Consider the following 24,198-nt stretch of genomic DNA (forward strand, 5'->3'; position numbering starts at 1 on the left):
GCCCGGGGCGGCCTCAGACGGGCCCCAGCGGGCCTGGCGGCGGCGCGGAGAGAGAGAGGCCGGCGGGGACACGTGGCGGCGTGGGATTGGGTGCAGGCGGCGGCGGAGCTGACGTGTCAGCTCCGGATTGGTCCGGGCGACGTGGCTGCTGGGCGGCGGACGCGTCCGGACGGGTTGGACGTGTCCGGCGGCGCGGGGAGGAGCGGGGCTAGGGTTGGACTGCGGGATTTTCGGGGGAGGCCACATATTTATAGGTAGAGGGAGCTAGGAGAGTCCAAATGAGGAGCGGTTTTCGGCCACGCGATCGTGATCGAACGGCCGAGAGCATGGAGGGGAGTTAGATGGGTTTTGGGCCACTTTGGAAGGGGTGTTGGGCTGCAAACAAAAGAGGCCTTTGCGGTTACCCGGTTAACCGTTGGAGTATCAAACGACCTCCAAATGGCACGAAACTTGACAGGCGGTCTACCGGTGCTATACCCAGGCCGCTTGGCAAGACTCGGTCCATTCCGAGAACGTTTAACACCCGCACAAGAGAAGAGGTAAAAGGGGACGCCGGGGAACATAGGAGTGCCGGATTGCAAAACGGACAGCGGGGAAAATGCTCGTATGCATGAGACGAACACGTATGCAAAATCAAATGCACATGATGACATGATATGAAATGCAGATGATGACATGGCAAAGTGCAACACGCAAGCACATGACATGGAAACGACGGCGAATAACTGGCATACACCTGGCGCATCGAATCCGGGGCGTTACACTGCCGCTCTCTCACGAGGGCTGGCTTCTCCGTCCTCCTGTGCTGAATCTTGCTGGAGGGGGTTGTCTTCGGCACTCTCTGGGGTGTTATTATCTCCGGTGCCGGAATCTCCATTCTTGCTGTGGCGGGATTTAGAGCGGCGCCGCTGACGCCGGCGCTTGGGCTGTTTCTTGGAGGGGTCTTCCTCCGCCGTTCCTTCGCCATTCCCATCCTTTGGGATATCCACCATGTATATGTCATATGACGAGGTGGCTTTCCAGTGCCAGTAGGCGCTGGTTCTTGGTCGTCTCCGACATCGTCGTCCATACCGTCGATGTCTTCGGAGTCGAAGTCTAGCATGTCGGTTAGATCGTCGACAGTGGCTACTAAGTGGGTGGTGGGTGGGGTTTGAATTTCTTCGTCGTCCGCATCCCAACCGTCCTGACCGCAGTCCGGCCGGGGCTCTCCTGATAACGAGAGATATTTTAGCAAATTCAGGATGTCGCCGAAAGGTGAGTGTTGAAAGATGTCCGCAGCGGTGAACTTCATGATCGGCGCCCAATCGGATTCGATTGGAGGGGCGCGGGAGGTTCGGAGTCCGGCGAGGAGTCCGGCACCTCGGAGTCACGAGCTTCACAAGGGACAAGGTCAGTATTCGGCTCCATCGCCGTAGAGGTTGCAGCCCCCGAGGTGGTGTCTAGCCACCCATCCTCGATCTGCGCAGTCGGCTCTGAATTAGGGATCGGAGCGGACTCGTGTGCGGCCTCCAGGACACTATCCGGCAGCAGAGCTAAATCGTGCCCATCGTGACAGTGCGGCGCGCTCGGCTGTGGCTCGAATCCATCGAAGATCAAGTCTCCGCGGATGTCAGCCGTGAAGTTTAGACTTCTAAATCTGACCTGACGGCCAGGGGTGTAGCTTTCGATCTGCTCCAGATGGCCAAGCGAATTGGCCCGCAGTGCAAAGCCGCCGAATACGAAGATCTATTCGGGGAGAAAAGTCTCACCCTGGACTGCATCGTTGGTGATGATCGAAGGAGCCATCGGGCCTATATGCGACGGCATAGAGGAACTCTCAATGAAAGCACCAATGTCGGTGTCAAAACCGGCGGATCTCGGGTAGGGGGTCCCGAACTGTGCGTCTAGGCGGATGGTAACAGGAGACAAGGGACACAATGTTTTTACCCAGGTTCGGGCCCTCTCGATGGAGGTAAAACCCTACTCCTGCTTGATTGATATTGATGATATGGGTAATACAAGAGTGGATCTACCACGAGATCAAGGAGGCTAAACCCTAGAAGCTAGCCTATGGTATGATTGTTGTTGTTGTTGTCCTACGGACTAAAACCCTCCGGTTTATATAGACACCGGTGAGGGCTAGGGTTACACAGAGTCGGTTACAATGGTAGGAGATCTACATATCCGGATCGCCAAGCTTGCCTTCCACGCCAAGGAAAGTCCCATCCGGACACGGGACGAAGTCTTCAATCTTGTATCTTCATAGTCTTGGAGTCCGGCCGATGATGATAGTTCGGCTATCCGGACACCCCCTAGTCCAGGACTCCCTCAACTATTCTAAATAATAGCAAGCAAATCCTAACAAAATAAAATAACGCTCCAAGCAAAACACATATCATGTGACGAATAAAATATAGCCCCAAGTAAGGTTACGGATAATGTTGGAGACGAAAGAGGGGATGCCTTCCGGGGCATCCCAAGCTTAATTGCTTGGATCTTCCTTGAATATTACCTTGGGGTTGCCTTGGGCATCCCCAAGATTAGGTTTTTGTCACTCCTTATTCTCCTCATGTCGATATCTCACCCAAAACTTGAAAACTTCAATCACACAAAACTTAATGGAACTTCGTGACATAGGTTGGTATGATAAAGAGCAAACCATTCACTTTGGTACTGTCAAAGACAAGATTCATAATTGTTCTCACACAATGCCTAATGTACCTTATCATTTCCACAATTTATATTGAGCAATATAAGCCATGGAAACTAGTAAACAAGCAAACTATGCATTGAAAACAGAATCTGTCAAAGACAAAACAGTCTGTAATGATCTAGACAATGACCATACTTCTGTTACTCCAAAAATTCCAAAAAATTAGGACAACGTAGGAAATTTGAATATCAATCATCTATAAGAAAACCAGAATTTATCACGTTCCGGTGAATTCAAACAATTCTTCTACTGGAAGCAAAAGTTTCTGTTTTTGCACAGAATCAAGTCGGCTATCATCCACACTATTCCAAAGGCTTTACTTGGCACTTTATTGAAACAAAAGCTATAAAACATGATTACTACAGTATCTTAATCATGTTAACACACAAAAATAGTATGGGTAAATATTGGGTTGTCTCCCAACAAGCGTTTTTCTTTAATGCCTTTTTAGCTAGGCATGATGATTTCAATGATGGTCAGATAACAAATAAGAATTGAAACATAATAGGAGCATCATGAAACACATGGCAAGCACATTTAAGCCCAACCCACTTCCTATGCATAGAGATTTTGTGATCAAACAATTTATGGGAGCAAGAATCAACTAGCTAGGAAGGCAAAACAAGCAATACTTCAAAACTTGCAACACATAAAGAGGAAACTTGATATTATTGAGACATGTAGAAGCATATGTCCCTCTCTCATAATAATTTTTAGTATCATTATAAATGAATTCAACAATATAGCTATCACATAAAGCATTCTTTTCATGATCCACATGCATACAATTTTTATTACTCTCCACATAAGCAAATTTCTTCTCATTCATAATAGTGGGAGCAAACTCAACAAAATAACTATCATGTGATACTTGATTGTCATAATCATTTTGAGCATTTAAATCATGATGACAAGTTTCATGGTTATCATTATTCTTTATATCATACATGTCATCACCATAATCATCATAGATAGCAACTTTGTTCTCATAATAATCAATTGAAACCTCTTCCAGAGTAGTGGATTCATCACTAAATAAAGTCATGACCTCTCCAAATCCACTTTCATCAATATTGTGAAAAGATTCAACACCCTCCAAATTAGTAGGATCATTACCTAGAGTTGACACTCTTCCAAACCCACATTCATCATTATAATCATCATAAATAGGAGGCATGCTACCATTATAACAAATTTGCACATCAAATCTTGGGGGACTAAAAATATCATCTTCATCAAACATAACATCCCCAAGCTTATGGCTTTGCATATCATTAACATCATGGATATTCAAAGAAATAATAGTAGCAACATTGCAATTGTGCTCATCATTCAAAGATTTTATGCCAAACATTTTATTGAATTCTTCTTCTATCAATTGAGCACAATTTTCCTTTCCCTCATTTTCAAGAAAGACATGCTAAAGACGAATAATATGAGGCAACCTCAATTCCATTTTGTGTAGATTTATTTTATAAACCAAACTAGTGATAAAACAAGAAACTAAAAGATTCAATTGAAAGATCTAAAGATATACCTTCAAGCACTCACCTCCCAGGCAACAGCGTCAGAAAAGAGCTAGATGTCTACTATGCAACTTTATTCTTGTAGACTCGTGTTGGGCCTCCAAGCGCATAGTTTTGTAGGACAGTAGCAATTTTCCCTCAAGTGGATGACCTAAGGTTTATCAATACGTGGCAGGCGTAGGATGAAGATGGTATCTCTCAAACAACCCTGCAACCAAATAAAAAAAGTATCTTATGTCCCCAACACACCAAATACAATGGTAAATTGTATAGGCGCACTAGTTCGGCGAAGAGATGGTGATACAAGTGTAGTAATGATAGTAGATATTGATTTTTGTAATAGGAACAATAAAAAACAGCAAGGTAGCAATAACAAAAGTGAGCACAAACGGTATTGCAATGCTTGAAAATGAGGCCTAGGGTCCGCACTTTCACTAGTGCAATCTCTCAACAATGCTAATATAATTGGATCATATAACCATCCCTCAACGTGCGATGAAGAATCACTCCAAAGTTTTTATCTAGCGGAGAACATAAGAAGAAATTGTTTGTAGGGTACGAAACCACCTCAAAGTTATCCTTTCCGATCGATCTATCCAAGAGTTCGTACTAAAATAGCACCAAGTTATCCTTTCCGATCGATCTATCTAAGAGTTCGTACTAAAATAACATCATATGATACACATCAACCAACTCTAATGTCACCTAGATACTCCAATGTCACTGCGAGTATCCGTGAGTTATTTATACGATATGCACCAAACAATTTCAGATTCATAATACTCAATCCGACACAAAGAACCTCAAAGAGTGCCCCAAGATTTCTACCGGAGAAACAAGGATGAAAATGTGCATCAACCCCTATGCAGGGATTACCCCAATGTCACCTTGGGAATCCGCGAGTTGAGTGCCAAAACATATATCAAGTGAATCAATATGATACCCCATTGTCACCATGGGTATTCATAACAAGTCATACATCAAGTGCTCTCAAATCCATAAAAGTATTCAACCCGATAATAACGAAATATCAAAGGGAAAACTCAATTCATCACAACAATATAGTGAGGGAGAAACACCATAAGATCCAACTATATTAACAAGCTCGTGATACATCAAGCTCGTGTCAAATCAAGAACACGAGAGAAAGAGAGAGATTAAACACATAGCTACTAATACAACCCCTCAGCCCCGAGGGTGGACTACTCCCTCCTCATCATGGTGGCCACCGGGATGATGAAGATGGCCACCGGTGATGATTTCCCCCTCCGACAAGGTGCCGAAATGTGGTCTAGATTGGTTTTTCGTGGCTACAGAGGCTTGCGGCGGCGAAACTTCTAATCTAGGGTTATTTCTGGAGGTTTCCGTATATACAGGATTTTTCAGTGTTTGAATCAGGCGAAGATGGGTCTCAGGGGGCCCACCACCAACTAGGGCGCGCCAGGGGGGCTGGCGCGCCCTAGTGTCTTGTGGGCAGCAGGGGGCCCCCTCTGGTGGTTCTTTGCTCCATTATTTCTCCTTTCTTCCCAAAAATATCGTCAAAAAGTTCCGCTGCATTTGGAGAACTTTGATTTCTGCGCAAAAATACAACACCACGGTAGTTCTGCTGAAAACAGTGTCAGTTCGGGTTAGTTTCATCCAAATCATACCAAAACCATATAGAATTATTGTAAACATGGCATGAATACTTCATAAATTATAGATACATTGGAGACGTATCTGCGAGCGCCGCTGGAGTTCCGACCTCTTTGTGCCTCCCCCCATGTCCGACGTCCTTGTCCTCCCCCACTCCATCACAAAAACCATGCCACCCCTACAACAAACTGCGTCTTATCCGAAACCACCGCGTCGGCAACCCTGGAACGAGAACGCGGAGAGGTGCTATCTAGCGGGGAAAAGAGGAAGAGACAGGTAGAGAGATGGTGGGTGATGCGGCTAGAGGAGAGGCAATGACGACCACCCGCTAGCAAAGGAGGAGAGAAGAAAAGGGGAGGAGGAGGGGCATGGCGGCGGCGGTGTGTCTAGGAGAAGAAGGGGAGGGGCGATGGCGAGATGTGGGGCTTGAGGAGGGAAGGGGATTGGGGGCTAGGTTTTCACCGCGCGCTCCACATGTCGTGTTTTCTCGTACGCAGGACAGGAGGATAACTCACTTCATTTCCCGGGCCTACACTCAACGAGCCCCACTTGTCATTGACTCAATGGAATTGGCAACGTGCAACAGGAATGGACGGTCCAACTACCGCCAGCAATAAAAGCACTACAATAGTAAAACAATCATGCGATGGAGGAAGCTTAGCGCGCGCAAACGCTCCAGAATGGTGGGTAGCGTAGCGTCATTTATATCTTTACTCTTATAAAAAACCGATTTGGTGATGATGGTGTGCCTGCCATCCTGCAATATAGACCGTCCAATCTATATCTGACGAATAGAAAGCAAACTATGACAATTTTACAAAAATATACCAAGACCTCTCTCCATATTTACATATAAGGCCTTCCCTCGTTCATCCTTATCTCCCACAACCTTATTGGTGAGAAATTAAAATAGGAAGCCTTTGAAACAATCTGGCATGATGGCCGCTGCCGGCGTCGTCCATCCCCATGCCTCTGCTCAGTCCGACCACCTACCATCACCACGTCCCACTCTTCCTCACCTTATCTCTCCTCTTTCTCGCCCCCCCCCACTCCGCTCAGTCTAAGCTGTTGGGACACTGATGGCACCGTTGACGTGCTTGCAGAGGTCTGTGTCGGAGAGGATCTACATCAGGGTGTACGTGCTGAGTTATGTAAACCTGCAAATGTCGTTAGTTTTTACATATGAGATTACTCCCGCATAGGTCAGTCACAATAATTTTTTTGTAAAATAAATGCATCTTGATATTCCGTGCTTCATGGGCATCTTGCTAGTGTTCGATAAGGCCTTGTACAATGGGAGATGCTTAGAAAAATAAACCGATTTTTTCGGAAGCACCGGTGCCTATTTCTATAGGAGAGACGCTTAGTTAAGCGTCTATCTTCTACAAATAAGAACCGGTGCTTAAGGAAATCCTGATTTATTTCTCTAAGCACCTCTCCTAAGGGCCTGTTTGGTTCCAAATAAGTCACCAACTTATAAGTCGAAAAGTGAAAAAAGTGACTTATTTTGCCAAACAGACCCGACTTATAAGTCACCCCAACTTATAAGTCATAAGTTGCTCCACCCCAACTTAAAACTTATAAGTCACCCCTTTTGCATGGGTCCCACCACCTGCATGATGTTGATTGGTGTGGAAAGATGTGTGACAACCAAACAGGCGTGACTTATAAGTCACTGGTTTTAAGTCACCTGAAGTCGTGAGGTGACTTATTGGAACCAAACAGACCCTAAGCACCTCTCATTGTTTTTTTTTTGAGGGTACGCAAATTGCGTACCTTAGCTTTATAGAAGAAGAGAAATGAGACATACAACAACGTCAACCAGTCGCTGCGAACAACGAAGGCGACCCACTCCACACCCGGATCGTACAAGGACAACCAAACCCACCACAACACAACTACGACACAAAATGCCTGCCCTACACCGAACCCCTTGCCGCGTCTCGGCCGACGCTGAAGACCTCCGAAGAACAGCAACTCCAGCTTCCTTGGATAAGCCGGTGACGGCCGTACATGGCGCCGAAGGAGAAAGATCTGGGCAGCGATGAACGCCGGAGGAGCGCATCATGGGACCTCGAGTCTCCGAGCACAATGCTCCCAACAGAGTAACAACCTCAAGGACGTTGCTATCATGCCGATTCTACGAATCAAGGCTTTCGCCCCGGAGACAGCTGCCGATACAAGGTCGCGAGGAAGATGGCGTTGCACTCGGCGAAGCCTCCAGGAAGGTGAATGACACCCGTAGGTGCCATCAACGCCGGTCCGGCCACAACCGAACAAGATTTTCACCGTAGCACCGCACACCTCCACGTCCCAAAGATCCCGGCCAGTCCCGATCAGATGCCTCACACCGCCGTCACCGCAGCAACTTGCCATCGAAGCCCCCCTCACTGCCGAGGGAACACGCCTAAAGCCATCACCTTCAACCTCGACTAGGAACCGCAGCAACCACCGAGTGGTGCACAACCAGATCCGCCACAGTGGCCTTCACCCGCGCCAGGGGACTGCCACCAGAATGGATCAGAACCCGCACCTCCGACCACACTCCGGCACCCACACCGCCAAGGCATCGCCGCACGCCTCACACGGCAGCAGCCGAACGCCTGCTGCCCGCCAAGTCCCTTCCTGGCCAGGCCTCGCAGCGCCGCCGCCGCCATGGCTGCGCTCGCACCGCCGCCACCGCCAGAGTCGATGCACCACCAGCATCCTCCATCCTGCTGCGTCCTGCGCAAGGCTTCGGGGACAGCCGCCGCACACCCTGCCGTGAGCACCCCAAGGGCGCCGGCCACCGGACGAAGCAACCCACCACCGCCACCTCCGCAGAACAGGGCTGCCGCCAGAGCCTAGGCGCGCCGCGCCGCCAGAAGCTCCGCGTGCCAGATCCCGTCAGGGGAAGGGAGAGGGGGCCGCGACGCCCAAGCCGGTGCCGCTGCGCTCGCCAGATCTGGGCCGCCCAGACCTCCCACGCCTGCGCTGCACCTCCATGCGCAGCCGAGCCGCACCACAACGCGCTCTCCAGGCCAGGCGCAGACGCCCCGCCCACCGTGGACCCTCCAGGCGCCAGATCCGCTCACGTCTGCGCCACGACCTGCGCGCTAGAACCAACCCGCGTCGCGACCTGCGCTCTTGCGCCGCGCCGAAAACATGCCGCGCCGCCGTCTTGCCGCGCTGCCTTGAGCAGAGCGACCCCACACGCTCCCGCCGAGGCCAACGGCCCGCGCCGCGAAGCCCCGAAACAAAGGTGGAGAGGGCCCCGCCGCCGCCAGGCCGCGCGGGCTTTGGCCGGCGACCCATGCCGGCGGCGGCGAGGGGAGAAGAGCCGGAGGTGAGGAACTGGCGGCGGCGGCTAGGGTTAACTCCCGGGCCGCCCGCGGGAGCGGGTCCCGCACCTCTCATTGTAAGGGCATGTACAATGCATAGCCTCAAGGTGATGCCTCACATGCCAGGATCAGATATGACGTAAAGTAGGTTCGGATTGGGAAGCGGGATCCTCTCCAGGAGGCGGGTGCTTGAAGAGAAAAAACGTGGTCCGGTGACAAAAGTTGAAAAGGTTGGAGTGAAACGTAGAGATGCATGTGTACTAGAGTCTTTATTTTTTTATTTCTTAATGAGGCCCACTAGTGATAGCTTGCATTGGAGAGGGAAAAATGAATGTAGGTGCTTCAAATTACTTTTTGTCATGGGGCATATGTATCCATATGCCACCATTGTACATGTCCTAAGAGGCCTAAAAAGTTATGGAGTGGGGAGGGAGGGCTAGGAGGGAATTTCTGAGGGGACCACCTAGCAGCCGCTGTTTTCCCGTCCGTTCCCCCATCGCCCGGCTTGTTTTGGTTGCCCGGTCGCTCGCTCTTCTGAAGGAAGAAAAAAGGACTCAGGAGCGTCCCTCAAAAGAAAAAAAAGACTCGAGGAGCGGAACCCTATCCTTCCCAACCGGCCGTACTTTGGTAATCGAAGCACACCATCGTCTTCTGGTAATCGAAGCTTCCCCAACTATCTTTCTTTTTTATGCGGGGAACCTTTATCATATTTCGTTCATTCGAGTTCCAACAGATCTGCGGTTGTATGCATAAAATTTTAATGTTTTGTTACTAGTTCTTCGGACATACCAGCCCTTCTGTTTGCACTATATGTGGATCCCCTTTCTTTTTCCGTTGTCGAGAAGGTTTGCCGTCTTGTTCATTCGAATTCCAACAGATCTGCGGTCGTATGCATAAAGTTTTAATCTTTTGTCACTACTATTTCTTTCGGCATACTAGCCCTCACTATATGTGGTTCCCCATTCTTTTTCCGTTGTCGAGAAGGTTTGCCGTCTTCCAGGAAGACGAAAAAGAAAAGCTGATCTCGAACATCTCTTTTTATGTCCGCGAAATTATAAAATAGCCCTTGTTACAGATCAATAGTTGTTGTTCCAGCTCTCAGATCTGGAGCTTTGTTACATGTAGATCTGATGCAACCCATGGCAGTAGTCACTACTTGATCCTTCACCTTTTTTGCTTCCTACATTGGATATGATGCATGGTCTATGTGCTGTACTACGGCAGAAGTAATATTTGTATGTGCTGTATTACGGCAGAAGTAATATTTGTATGTGCTGTATTACGGCGGAACGGCGGAAGTAATATTTGTATGTGCTGTATTACGGCAGTTATGTATGTTTGCATTTCAGTTATTACTCTTCCATTTTAGGCTTGTTGCTGAAAGCATGTTTTAGTTGGCAATTATTTTAAATTTACCTCGTTCTTTGTGTTTTCATGGCAATGAACGACTAGTTGTTGATGAATATTACAGACAAGTGTTGTCCCATGGAAAGCTTAAGCTTAAGACTCATTCCCTTGGTACCTAACACAAACATCGACCTTAGCTATTGGTTGATCAACTTCCATAACTGTTATGCATGTATATGCTTCAGTCAAGTGTCATGATTTCCATACTTGCAATCCGAGTGTCATGTGTGAAACACACATGTGTTATGCTCATGTTATCTGCATCATCTTTACCATATTTCTCTAGAAAAACATACTTAAACATAAGGTCTCATTTTGTGATCATGGTCTTCAACATCAGCATCAGTATACGATCAGGCTTCATTTTGTGAACTGACTTTAAATTCAATTGGGTGGTACTATTTGTAGGAGCAAGGATATAGTAAAATCGAAGCAATTATAGGTCAAAGTTCGCAATATTTGAGTATGAAATTGTGTACCTATTTTGCAAATGTCATATTCTTTATAGCAAACTTTTTGTCTTTTTGCTAAATGATAAAAGTTCCACACTAAGTGTAGCTTTGAGGTTTCTGTTCAAAATTCAGTATTCTGGCCTCATATTGCCTAGTGCAAATTCTTCAAATAAAAAACACGTAACTAAACAAGATAAGACAACATGGATTGTAGTTACAGGCTGCACTTATTTTCAGGCAAATAAACGCTGAAACTGGAATCCCACGCTTGTTCTTCACCAATGGAGATAATGCACAAGGCAACTGAATCTGCTTATGATGAAGATAATGGTAAAGGTAAGGATGTATCAAGCACGGAAGAAAACGATCCATGGAATCCTTCATATCGATGTGCCCCTCGTCCTTGTAAAGACTTGACTGACAATGTCAAATTAATGAAGGAGGTGCAGTAACTAAACCACCTTTATGATATTTCTCTCTCCTGTTTCTTTTTCGTACTCATGCCTCTCCATGCTTTATCCCAGGTGTTGAGGGAAAAACATGTTTTGTTTGCTGTCTCCAGAGCAACCCAGACAATCGTCCCAGACCGTACTCCTCAGGTTATTTGCTGTCTTTGTTACTATAATTTGATTGACCTGCCGATCTGTTGTCTAATCAAAACCTGCTTATTTCTCTAAGCACCTCTTTAAGCACCTTGTACAGTAGATGGCCATGCATTGCAGCATGTCTTCTGTTTCTCCTGTTATGCTTTGTTGATTGGATAATTGATTACCTTTTCACCCTTCTCATTTTTGCATGTATACATCTAGTCAGTGAATGATGCCTTCGTCAACAAATTACCCCGCTTGGTGCCCATCCTGGAAAAGGATAGTGTCAGGCTTTTTCTCAACTTATTCAAGCATGACTCAGTGGGATTGGCTTGGGGTTTCGTCATGACGCCACAGACCTTCAATCAGATGATCGTGCAAAATGCCCTGCGATGTGCGAAAGTTGCCTTGGAGGGCAAGGCCCCTGAGCTCAATGGGCACCGCGCCAATCCCAACTACATGAACTCACGTGGGTACTTTCCCCTCCACCAAGCTGCTGAAATGTTCTCTGCTGACATGATCAAGTTGCTCTTCCACTATGGCGCGTCGGCCAATTTGCGCACATCTGGCCCTGAAGTCATCGAGGGCCTACTCCCACTACATGTTGCAGTTGAGAATGCTTGCCAGCATAAGTTTCTTGAGGAAAACCTGTTACCCGACAAAGAGAATACTGACTATGTCTACAGGCTCATTCAACTGGTTTGCTTACCTGAAATGGTTTGTCTCACTTTCCTGTTGATGCATATTACCACTATTTGTTCAACTATCTCTGGCAGATCCATATTCTGTGTACTCATAATAGTTTGTCTCAGATCCAACTCAACATGAATTACTACTGCAGCATAACAAATGAAAGTTCTAATATGTCACCACTGATATATAGTTTCTCTGTATTACTATTTTGTATAATCCATGTGTCACAACCATTTTATTTTTTAATCAAGATAATGAAGTCGCGATTCCAAGTTGCTGTTAACAAATTTGACTGTTTCAATTTGCTTTTGCTTGGCGTCAACAACATTGATGCAAGTTATTTGATACTACTTGCTTGCGTATAATGCCAAATATAGTCAGTACTGTTCCATGTTGGTGGTTTTTGCAGAAAATCTTCTTGGATACAGTCAGACTGATTGCAGAAAGAACAGATGATCTAGTTGCTGAGGTCTGGAAATACATAAAGGATGGAAAGCTTGCTGAAACAGCAGTTTTGCTCCTGGCAGCTCAAAAGAAGATCCGCATGGGATCTTGTCTGAAGCCAGATGGCTATAGCAAGGCAGATGGGTTTGCTGTTCTCTCTAATCTATGTACAGAGGATGCTCTAGCCATAGATTTGAAGATTACTCAAAACAGAGTTGGAAAGAAGCAGCAGCTGAAGGCGGAGAAAAATCTCAGGCGTATGGCATTGATGCTTGTTATTGCAATTTCCGAAGCTGGTGAAGCTCTTGATTCATACATTCGGGCACATCCAGAGGTATCAAACCGTTTATATTTGCAGCTATAATGCCTGTATTTTTGTCTTTCCACAAAATACGTAATATTAAGTAAGCACTGGCTTGTAGGAAATCAATGCATTAATCCGATCAATTTAGAATATGGAAATGCCAACATTGATTTAGAGAAAGAATACAACATCCAATGTGCATAATAGACTCGTTATAGGTTGAGTTACGATGTTTGAACTAGTAAGTTTCATGCACCAACCAGAATAACCAAAAGTCTGAACTGATGGAGAAGGTTTGGCAATCTACATATACTTAAACATCCGCTATCATGTGTGGCTCGATAAATCCTAAACGTGGCCAGAAAGAGGGGCACGCATTTTTTTTACTTAGATTGCGAAAGCTGAGACTTGAACCCAAGCCCTCTTGGCCCTGGTAAGTTTCATGCACCAACCAGTAGAACCAAAAATCCGACTTGGCGAAGGAGTTGGGCAAGGGCAATCTACATCATAAACAAATCCTTAATTCAGAACGTAATACCATCAACTGAACCCCCGCAATAATTTTTGTCAATGTTAATTTTGAAAGGAAGGATAACCTCAGATTTCCATGAAGATCCAGCATTGAGCTTGCCATGTCATTTTTTGAATAGCATCCAGATTATGTTGGAGATTATTAAGTTTGCCAAAGGGGCACTGCTTCTCTGGCATTTGAATTAAGCTCAAACTGCCCCTAGTAGTTGGAAGCTGGGGCTCCTGTTATGGTCATGAGTGCGCAAGGCAGCAGATGAGCACATACGTGAAGGCATTGCGTATATTTATGTTGGACATAAGAAGGTCAAGACTTGAGAAGAGAAATAAATAAATCCAAGTAGCAAGCATAACAAACATTGCATGCATGCTGTAAGCAACCGCTTTCACTATTTGTAGTATTACTGACTAGGTATCAAGGTTTACGAGTTGACGAGTCGTTGCAAGGCTGAGACTCATAGACTATTCGTGACTAGTCTAGACTACCGTTGGACTAGTTGGCATGGTACTGTAGCACACATATTGCAGTAATCAATTACTAAAACCTATTAGTATGTAGTCTATACTACTACCTCCGTCCGGGTTTATTGGTCCCCATTGTATTTTGTGCCAAATTTTGACCATAGATTAAACTAACAAAATGTTCACGCATGTCACCAAACATTATATTTCTGAAAACTATGTTCAAATACGAATCCAATGAGATAATTTTTCTTGACATGCATTAACATTTTGTTAATTAAATGTTTAGTCAAAATTTGGCACAAACTACAAAGGGGACCTATAAACCAGGACGGAGGTAGTATATAGCAGTAGCACAGTACAATATAAATACAAATTGAATGCATGGGAAGTGGATAAATACAAATTTCCCTCTCATGGGCTGCGGCCTGGGCGGCTGGCTCACTTATCCCCTCCCAATCCTTAAAACAAATATATTTTTTAGTCGAACGACTCAAAGTGCATGACTAGTCAAGACTAGTCTACAACTAGTCCCTCGACTCCTCGACTCGGCGAACTAGTCTACACAAACTTTCTAGTCGACATCTAGAATGTGACTCGTAGACTAGTCTATCGACTAGTCGCTCGACTCGTAATGCTTGCGAGGTACGGATTATTTGTTTACCAATGCACACGCTAATTTATAAAAAACTGTTACTACCATACCGGACTATTACTAGTAACTAGCTTAATGCACATGCTTTGTCAGTGATCAAAATGACATTGTTCAAACGTAGGTTCGGTTTTGTTATGCATGTTTCAGTCCCTGACCAAGCTCTAACCTAGCCCAGCCTTCGGTTACTACATCCTCAGTGCACACAATGTTTCCTTTGTCTCCAGTCAATGTTCACATCCTTCATATTACTACCTAGCTAAAATTCAATGATACCGGAACAGATTTAGTGTAGAAAGCATACTTGCAAGAAACTTCTAGTTATGTAACTCAGTCAACACTAAACAACTTCAAACACCTGTTATTCCTTGAAACCCAAATAATAATTCCCCCTATCTTACATGCTAGGATGTTTACTTCTTTGTCTTGAATATATATGATCTGACTTTATTAATTGACCTTTGATCTGATTTGTATAGAGAAGACATCAGATCCTTTGTTATATCCGAAGTGTTAAGGATGAGGGCGTGTATTGTAATGAAACAATAAAAGAAGCTATAACTGAGTAAAATTATGGATATCAGCGTCTCATTTTACCGGCAACTTAACCTTATCTCATGTTACGGTTAATGTTAGGCACAGTGTGATGAATAGAATACACCTGCATGTATTGTTCTCCTGATAATACTTTCTAGATGTTTCGTCTGCAAGAAGCACAATTATTAAATGAAATTAAATGCATATATATTGCAATTCTATTTTAAACTCCTATGATCTAGGCAAAATTCGGACTATCTTATATTTTGTTAATTATTAGATGGTTCCATTGCAACAATTATTTCCATCAACTCACTACAGTGCCATCAGCTGATTCGTGTGGTATCTAGACTGACTTTCTCTCTCTCTCTCACACACACACGCACACACACACGCACACGCACAGGCATTTTCTCATACAAGTTTAATATGTCATGCAGGTGCCCAATGCCATGCAGGTGGCCCATGTTGAGGTCCTGAAAGGTGTCTCATCGATTCTCAAGAACCATGGTTTTTGTCCTACTGGAGAGTGCATCAACATAGAAAACCTGTACTTCTTTTACGCTTGTGTTCCATCTTTTTCATTATTATATTTTGCATACCAATACACAATCGATTTATGTTCATTAAGTTATTCTATCTGTTATTGTAGCCGCCCATATGATCAACAATCGTCCAGGTTGTCCGATGAAGAGTTGCCCAACAAACATGGGTATGCTACAGCTGATAAGGTAAAAATATTCTAGAACTGATGTTTGTCTATTTGTATGCGGTATGCTTGTTCACTATCCAAATTCTGCACGGTAGGGCATCACACTAAAACTTAATACTTGATTGACAAATTGAAATTATCCTGTCACTAGAGACTAGAGACGTAATCTTTAATATTATTGCTTTGGTTGTTAGTTAAAATGACCTGAATTCCAAGGGCTAGTCCAAACTGTGTAATGTTATCTATATCGTGGCAACCACAAGATGTTACAGTAAAAGGAGAATAGTAACGATACGTAGCTAGCAAAAGAAGATCTAATTGCATCAGATGGTACTAGAGACAAGACATGTTAGATTTGCTAATTCTTTTTTATTTCATTTAGATATAGTGACATACATTCCTTTTTACTCCGCCTATCCAGGTATCTTCTATTGATGATGGGTCAAAAGGTAGATAAAACTTATTAGCAAATCATAATAGTATTTTACTCAGTAATTTCTACTTGTGAATAAATTTGAAATACGAGATTAAAATATTTTCTGAACCAAGGGTTTCCAGGGCGACGAATCTTACCTTATAGTTTATACCTTGTTATTTGCGGTCAGCTTGTATTGCCTATAAAATCGAATGGTCCATTTGCCATCTTTATAGTATCCCAATTGTGATCTGCATGTGTCTTAAATGCTGATGGAACTAAAGTGTTTCACATGAAGCTGCACACGCAAAAAAGGTAGAATGAACAAACGGGAAACTAAAACTGGAATAGCTCTTGGTTGCAATCTTTGGGGAAACTATGGTCAATGACACTACTATGCTGTTGATTATAACAATTAACATCCATTAGAAATGACAGCAAGGGGTCCACTTCCACTTGTTAGTCCCGTACTGTTTGCTTATTTTTTAACTTTCATGATCTTAGCAGTGATGCTCAATGATATATACTGCAGGGTTTACTCAATGCTTGTGAGAATTTGTTTTTCTTTTCTCTTGAATTCAAAAATATGACTGGATTTGTGAAGGAAAGAGCAATTCTAGAGGTAACTAACAAAATGCCGTGTGTTGCTATGGAACCACAAAAATGATTCAGTTGTATCCAAGGTTTTTGAGTCGCCGAGTCAAGCCAAGTCGCCGAGGCTGCGGCTAGTGGCTTGCTGGCTTGAGTCAGTGACTTGCCTGGACTAATCGCCCCAAGTCGCCATGGCAGTACAATGCACTCCCACACCTATTTCCCTCCTTTGCATAGCCCATTAATGCGTTATCAGGCCGAACAGGCCCAGCACGGCCCAACTAACCACTCCCGGCCCTCATCCACTCGCTAAACCTAGCGCTGCTAGCCCGCACTCCTTCATCTGTGCCTCTTCCCTCGAACTTCTTCCTCTGCGCCGCCGGCGAGGAGAGGCGGCGCCTCCTCCCCCGCTTCCTCTCCCTCTCCCGCCTCCTCCCCAGCCTCACCCGCCTTCGGCTCAGTCCTGCAGCTTCATCTCCTCCTCCCCCGCCTTAATCTGCGCCGCCGCAGCCTCGCTCGAGGTCACGGCCGTCGCCGCGGAGGTCCAGCCGCCGTCGATCTGAAGGGGGGTGCGTCGCCGGCGAGCTGCGGCGGCGGTTCCTAGGTCACGACCGCGAGCGCCATGGCTTCCTCTCCTCCCGAGCTCCCTCCCTTTCCCTCTCTCTGTCGAGCCAGCAAGTCAATTAATCGACTAATCGCAGTGATTAATTGCAGAAAATCGCGGTTGAGCCAGCGAGTCGGGCGACTCGCTCCGCGAGCCAAGTTGCCCGCGCAAGCCAGTCACGGCGCGACGACTAGTCGATTAGTCGGCGACTAATCGGCGATTAGTCGGCGACTCAAAAACCTTGGTTGTATCAGATTAGTTGGATATAAAATGCACGTGCAACATTGGGGAGAAGAAACTCAATTAAGCAGCCAATACTGCACTTTCGTAACTGCAGCAGCGATGGGAGAGGCATTGTAGGATATGTTTTTTTTCCTCTTTAAATTGGAGCGGTCTGCTGGGTTCTGGTTGGATGAGGGAGATTGGGGTGGAGTAGGGGAGTGGACTCACCACCACGAACTCCAGTTTATAAGATAATTGAGATTTAAATGGGAAGGGGTTCTAGTTGGACGAGGGAGATTGGGCTGGAGTGGGGGAGTGAACTCACCACCACCACCAACTTCAGTTTATAAGATAGTAGAGAACATCTATACGAAAGTCAATTTGGCTCTTGGGCCCAAAAAAAATTTTTGAACTGAAAAAGAATCAAGAGAGTGCCAGATGGATGAAGTGGCGCCAAGCTTCTGGCATTCTCTGTGACAAGAGAGTGCCACAAAAGCTAAAAGGCAAGTTCTACAGGACGGCGGTTCGACTCGCAATGTTGTATGGCGCTGAGTGTTGGCCGACTAAAAGGCGACATGTTCAACAGTTAGGTCTGGCGGAGATGCGTATGTTGAGATGGATGTGTGGCCACACGAGGAAGGATCGAGTCCGGAATGATGATATATGAGATAAGAGTTGGGGTAGCACCAATTGAAGAGAAGCTTGTCCAACATCGTCTGAGATGGTTTGGGCATATTCAGCGCAGGCCTCCAGAAGCTCCAGTGCATAGCGGACGGCTAAAGCGTGCGGAGAATGTCAAGAGAGGGCGGGGTAGACCGAATTTGACATGGGAGGAGTCCGTTAAGAGAGACATGAAGGATTGGAGTATCACCAAAGAGCTAGCTATGGATAGGGGTGCGTGGAAGCTTGCTATCCATGTGCCAGAGCCATGAGTTGGTTGCGAGTTCTTATGGGTTTCACCTCTAGCCTACCCCAACTTGTTTGGGACTAAAGACTTTGTTGTTGTTGGTTAAAAAAAATCAAGACAATTTTTTGTGTGTACTTCATCACATCCAAATGCTACATGCAGTTTTTGAGACAAAAAGGTTAAACATTTTGGCCTGTACAAAAAAACAAATTATTGAACACCAAAGGTTACCCCAAAATGTCACCCCGAATTTGTTTTTTTTTGCTGACGAAACACCGCCGATCCATTTCGCATGAAAATTGTCATGTATGCTTGTGACACTAATACAAACTTCTACAAAAAATTCAGAACTTTTTGAAAACATTTAATATTTTGTGTGTGTTACTGTTCACCCAGTAGCATGTGCTCCTAGGAGCCAAAACGCCAGCACGTCATCTATACCACTATATAGTGTACCAATTGTAGAACATATGAAACCGGTGGATGATCTCATCCGTTGGATCATTACAATCAGACGGCTCTAATTGATATCTTCGAAAAGGGGAACTCATGGCATCAGCTGCACCATTGGATCAGGCAGTCCTAGGACCCATATTGAAGGGATTCGTGGTGTGGATCACTACCTTGCTCGCAATGTGATCTGACTCTTGCTCTAGAACTTCCATCTAAGCTACCTTAGGTTTGGTTCTAGGCACTGATTACGAGTCGAAGGACTAGTCGAGACTAGTCGATGGACTAGTACACAACTAGTCCAGACTAGTCTCTCGACCGCTCGACTCGTCGAATTAGTGACTTAAAATTGGAGGGGATAAGAGAGGCGCTCGACCCGCGAGCCCGTCGGAGGGAAATTTTGTGGCTAGGTTTCAGTTTCGCTCCAGAGAGAACTGCCCACTCCTCTGGAGCTCTCCCTCTTCACTGGTTCCGCTGTCCAGATCTAGCCCTATCTCTGCTGGTTCCTGGACTGGTTCATCTGCTCCTGGATCCTCGCTTTGCAAGTAGTTTCTCCCTTCTCTTATCCTCATATATGGTTCCTCTATTGCTTGATCCTTGGCTGGTTCCTCTACTGTTGGTTCCTGGTTTAGGTTTGCTTGTTTCCATTCAACATCCTTAGGTTTGAGCAGAGCTAGAGTTACAATGTCTACAACACCAGAGATATCTCAGACAGCGTGCTCAGCAGCCTCTGAGGATTATGATCCATCAAAGGATCTTGTGAGGAAGCCAACTAGGACCAAGGACCCAGCATGGAAGTATGCCTTTTGGCCTGATCTGCAGGATAAATTGACAATCCAGTGTGTTTTGTGTGGCAAAAACATCTCTTCTGGTTACACAGTGGTGTTAATGTGTCTGAAAGCAACCGATGAAATCAGGAAAGACATGCATTTGTACATGAAGACTACTCAACCAAGTTCAAAGCCATGCATTCATTTGTATTGTATACTGTACTTGTATACTTATATAGTGTAATACTACATACTACTACTAGGTATTAGCAGTTATGTATTGTAAGTTCAGTGCTACAGTGCCATGTAGACTACTCTCGCACTAGTCTAGATTAGTCACGATTAGTCTATGAGTCTCAACCTTGGAACGACCCGACGACTATTTGACTCGTAAACATTGGTTCTAGGTTTTGCAACGCCACACATTTTGTGCCAAACTTGCCTAAGTTTAGTTTAATAAAATGAAAGCCACAAGTAGGCAAGCCCAAGGGAATCTTGTCACATTTTTTGAGTGTATGTGATGTGGGGCCATAGTGTGGTGAAAAGCATCTTGCCTAAGGTGAGGCTTGAACCAAGCACCCCCCTAAGTTGTTCGAACTTGTCTAATCTTAGGTGTGACAACCTAAAGCAACCTTAGTCACAGACTAAACAACCCCTACTACTTTAAATAAAAGGAAGAAATCCTTCCGCACATGCATTCAACAATACACTGCTATGGTAAAATATATTCGCATGCATTATGCTATACGCACTTATTAGTGATCAGCTCCCCCTCAACAGTGATCAATGTTGTTATGTACCAAGGGCCCTAGGCAATCCCACATTTTCTTTGTGTTCGGTCTAGGACACAATCATGAAATATGTATAAATTAGGGGAACTGCTACCTTGCCCGCCATATGATCTGGCTCTTGCTCCAGAACTTCCATCTGAACTAGCTAGACGTGGTGAAATGGTCACAACAGACAAGTAGCGCAGGCTAGAAACATCTCGATACGTGCACATGTATAGGCTAGCAACCTAACATCACAGTGCACTGTTGAATACTTGAACGTATGTTTGGAATGATTTCTTCCTTTTTTTTAAGTAGTAGTACATGACAATATTGATTACTGTTTTTTATAGAAAGACTAGGAGACTAGTGTATAAATGTGAGCACCGGGATTTAAACCCTGGTTGGTGGAGTCGTGCCCCCACAACTACAGGCTACAGCACCGCGCCATTGATCATTGATAAGGGGGAGAAATGTTCAAACAACCCCTGAAAAAGCAAATTTACATTTTTTGTTTTGTTTTCGGTCTAGGAAACAATCATGAAAGAGAAATGAGGAGAAATTCCGACTTAGGGTGACAGAGGGAAAATGAAAAAGTGAATAGTTGTTACATCAAGTTTATTCTTTTGATATTTCCATTTTGAATTAAAATATTTAAAAAGTTCAGTGCCGATGACATTTGTTTTTGAAGAAACAATGGTTGTGTCTAAAACATTCCTCATAAAGAAAAAAATGTTGCACTGTTGTGATTTGATGCGAAGAACAAGTAATCTTCCATGAGTTCTCATGAGAAAATAGGGATCTCTTCTTGAAAATTTCAAGATGAATTTATCATAACATATGTTCTTTAGCTTTAATTTTAATGTTCTAGTATTTTTCTTATTACTCCCTCTGTAAAGAAATATAAGAGCGTTTAGATCACTATTTTAATTTTTTCGATGATAAGTATTTCTTTACGGAGGGAGTACATAACAATCTCTCGTAAAAGCACTTACAGATGACCAGTAATAGTAGAGATAGAGATATCAATGGCATATGTCCCAATCACTTTACATGTCCCTTGAATGCAGCTTACTTGTTCAGCTGCTTGCCATGCTAGATAAGTGATATACTCTAAAAAGAAATATCTGAAAACATCACATATTCCAGGGTAATCCAAATGTAATATGTAAGATCTCAGTGGGTCATATTTTTTGTGTTGGGTGTATTTAGCATCAACTTTATTGATCCATGATACAGGCTGCCAGGAAGAAACAACCTAGAGGATGGATGCTCGAACATGCAAGGAGAAGCTTCATCCCATGCTGGAAATCAGTGCTATCATCAACCAAGTTGGAAGCAAAGGCATCTCCCTTTAGTCCCTTGATAGAACTAAAAAGCATGAGAGAGACTCAGGAAATTTGGAATAAATCAGCAGCCGAAAGATCCTCTTCAGTTCCAACTAAAAATCTTGGTTTGCTGGGAAGAGTTCCGCAATTAACAAGTAGTTATCAATCCAGAAGGCTGTTCTGTACTGCTGCATTGACGGCCTTCAAACTTTTAAAGCATGCATGAGTTGAGAGGTATGCCATATGAGCTGTATTTTGTATTTCATACTAACAAGGCGGCCTAATATAAAAAAAACATCATGAAAGAATGGCAATTTTCTGATTTAACTTAATAAGTGGATGGCAATTTTCTGATTTAACTTAATAAGTGGTCTGCGCAGTGGGCACCTCATATTTAACACATACAACTTACTTTTCATTTTGCAGTTCCTCAGAAGAGAAGTTACTTCTATCTCAAATCATTTTCAAGTCTGCTTATTATTGCTTGCATGCTATCTAGCCAGTGTGGCTTTCGATCTACGTAGCTACAGAAGTGCCTGTTTCTGACCTTATGCACAGATGTGGTGCAAAACATATTTTATTTCAGTGGCTTGCTCCTAACGCGCTCTTATATATTTTATTTTAGTGGCATGCTCGCTTAAGCGCGTATGCATCCCTTACATTTGCCTGGATGTATCTCACATTTGCCTGGATTTAAAGCTACCTATAGTAGCATTTGAACCGCTCTGACCACTGAGCTTGCGTACATGGTCGATCGTGCATTCCTTGAGGATATATTAAACAGTTCGCGTGTATATGATTTTACTCTCTGTGCTTGGGTTACCGTACATGTAAAACATCCCAACTTTTGACCTTAAAAATATCAACCAGTGCTAAAAATTTCTACGGATCTTGTTGAAATAACTGAAGCTTAAAATAGATTTTACAGCCTGTAAGATGTAATAGGATATATTTCAACTCAGAACATAAGTTGTTTAATTTTTATTTTGGTTTGTCTTGGGACCTTAATTAATCAAAGAAAATGCGACCCTGTTTGTTCGCATGCCAGGAAAAGAGAGATCTGCCTTAAAGTAGGACTATATATATAGCATAGAAGTTCAGCGATGGCCTTTGCCCTTGCCACTGCCCTCTTCGCCGCGGTAGTGTGCTTGAAGGCGACATCAAACACAATAAGCTGTAGGAGAAGTGCACTTCCTCGCATTGTCCACGTCGGCAGGGCTGCCACTGTTTTCTGTCTGTTAAAATAGAGATCGACAGAGAACAATGGAGAGAGTTGTAAAGTGAATCAGTATTCTGTTAATGATGAACAGATACATATTTATAGTTCCTGAAGGGGCGCATCCGTAAAGACGTGACTGTTACAAGAGTTGCATCGGTTGCCTAAAGCAACCGTTCGGTGGTTTGGATAAGTGGAGATTTAACCCTTAATTAATGTGTGTTAATTAAGTCTTAACACTCCCCCTAATCTACGCTTGTCCATGTAGTATTATCATCTTGATAGAAACACCTCCGAGTAAGTTTATCCTTGTGAATGTTCATCATCATCAACTTGAGAAAGTCTCCTCGAAAAACCCTGTGGGAAAAATGTGAGGAGATAGGTGTTTGATACTTTGCTAAAACTCCTTCAAACCTAGTGGGGAAATAAGGAGAAAAATGACGCAACATATAATGGTTATTGTCTCTTTCAACTCAATACGAGAAACTCATAGAATTTAGAGGACAAGGGATATGTCGTATATACTTTCCTAAAAACCCCGGAGGGGAAAACAGAAAGTATGACATATGATCTTGTGTTGATATTACCTCATTAAAAACCTTTATAAGAACCTATAAAGTAAACTCATGAAGGGGAAAAGAGTATAATATGATGCTTTGAACAAGAACAGTTCAGGAAGATACTCTCCCTGATTCTTGCGTGTTCCGAAGTCGTCATATATCAATTCCATGAACACATTTCTGGAACATAGAAGTTGGTAAGACCTGGTGAACAAATCAGTCGCATGATCTGACTTGCAAGATATGCAATATAGTGATATTGCTTATTATGTAACCTGTTTGCATCCGGGCAACACAAGAAACATTATCTTTGAGATAATGGTTGGTGGATGTAGCCATGAGGTCTGTTTCGAAGACTCTTCATAAGAGGGCTATCACACCTAGTAGGAACACTAAACTTGTCTACGATTTGAC

General features: G+C 44.2%; 1 protein-coding gene across 2 annotated transcripts; it reads left to right on the forward strand.

Annotated features, from left to right (window-relative positions):
- The first annotated feature begins 9,671 nt into the window (after positions 1 to 9,671).
- Positions 9,672 to 22,740, forward strand: LOC119275427. Of its 2 annotated transcripts, none has more exons than XM_037556264.1 (9): positions 9,672 to 9,827; positions 11,270 to 11,475; positions 11,557 to 11,631; positions 11,842 to 12,336; positions 12,722 to 13,090; positions 15,680 to 15,789; positions 15,892 to 15,970; positions 21,920 to 22,242; positions 22,435 to 22,740. In XM_037556264.1, the coding sequence occupies exons 2-8, from the start codon at positions 11,314 to 11,316 to the stop codon at positions 22,232 to 22,234; spliced, it is 1,605 nt and encodes a 534-aa protein (XP_037412161.1). In that variant the 5' UTR covers positions 9,672 to 9,827; positions 11,270 to 11,313; the 3' UTR covers positions 22,235 to 22,242; positions 22,435 to 22,740. The 2 variants fall into 2 exon arrangements, with proteins under 2 accessions (XP_037412161.1, XP_037412163.1); XM_037556266.1 differs by lacking the exon at positions 9,672 to 9,827 and adding an exon at positions 9,878 to 10,018.
- Positions 22,741 to 24,198: the final 1,458 nt, after the last annotated feature.

The sequence above is a fragment of the Triticum dicoccoides genome, chromosome 3B (genome assembly GCF_002162155.2).
Source record: "Triticum dicoccoides isolate Atlit2015 ecotype Zavitan chromosome 3B, WEW_v2.0, whole genome shotgun sequence".
In the NCBI taxonomy this organism is placed as follows: Eukaryota; Viridiplantae; Streptophyta; class Magnoliopsida; order Poales; family Poaceae; genus Triticum; species Triticum dicoccoides.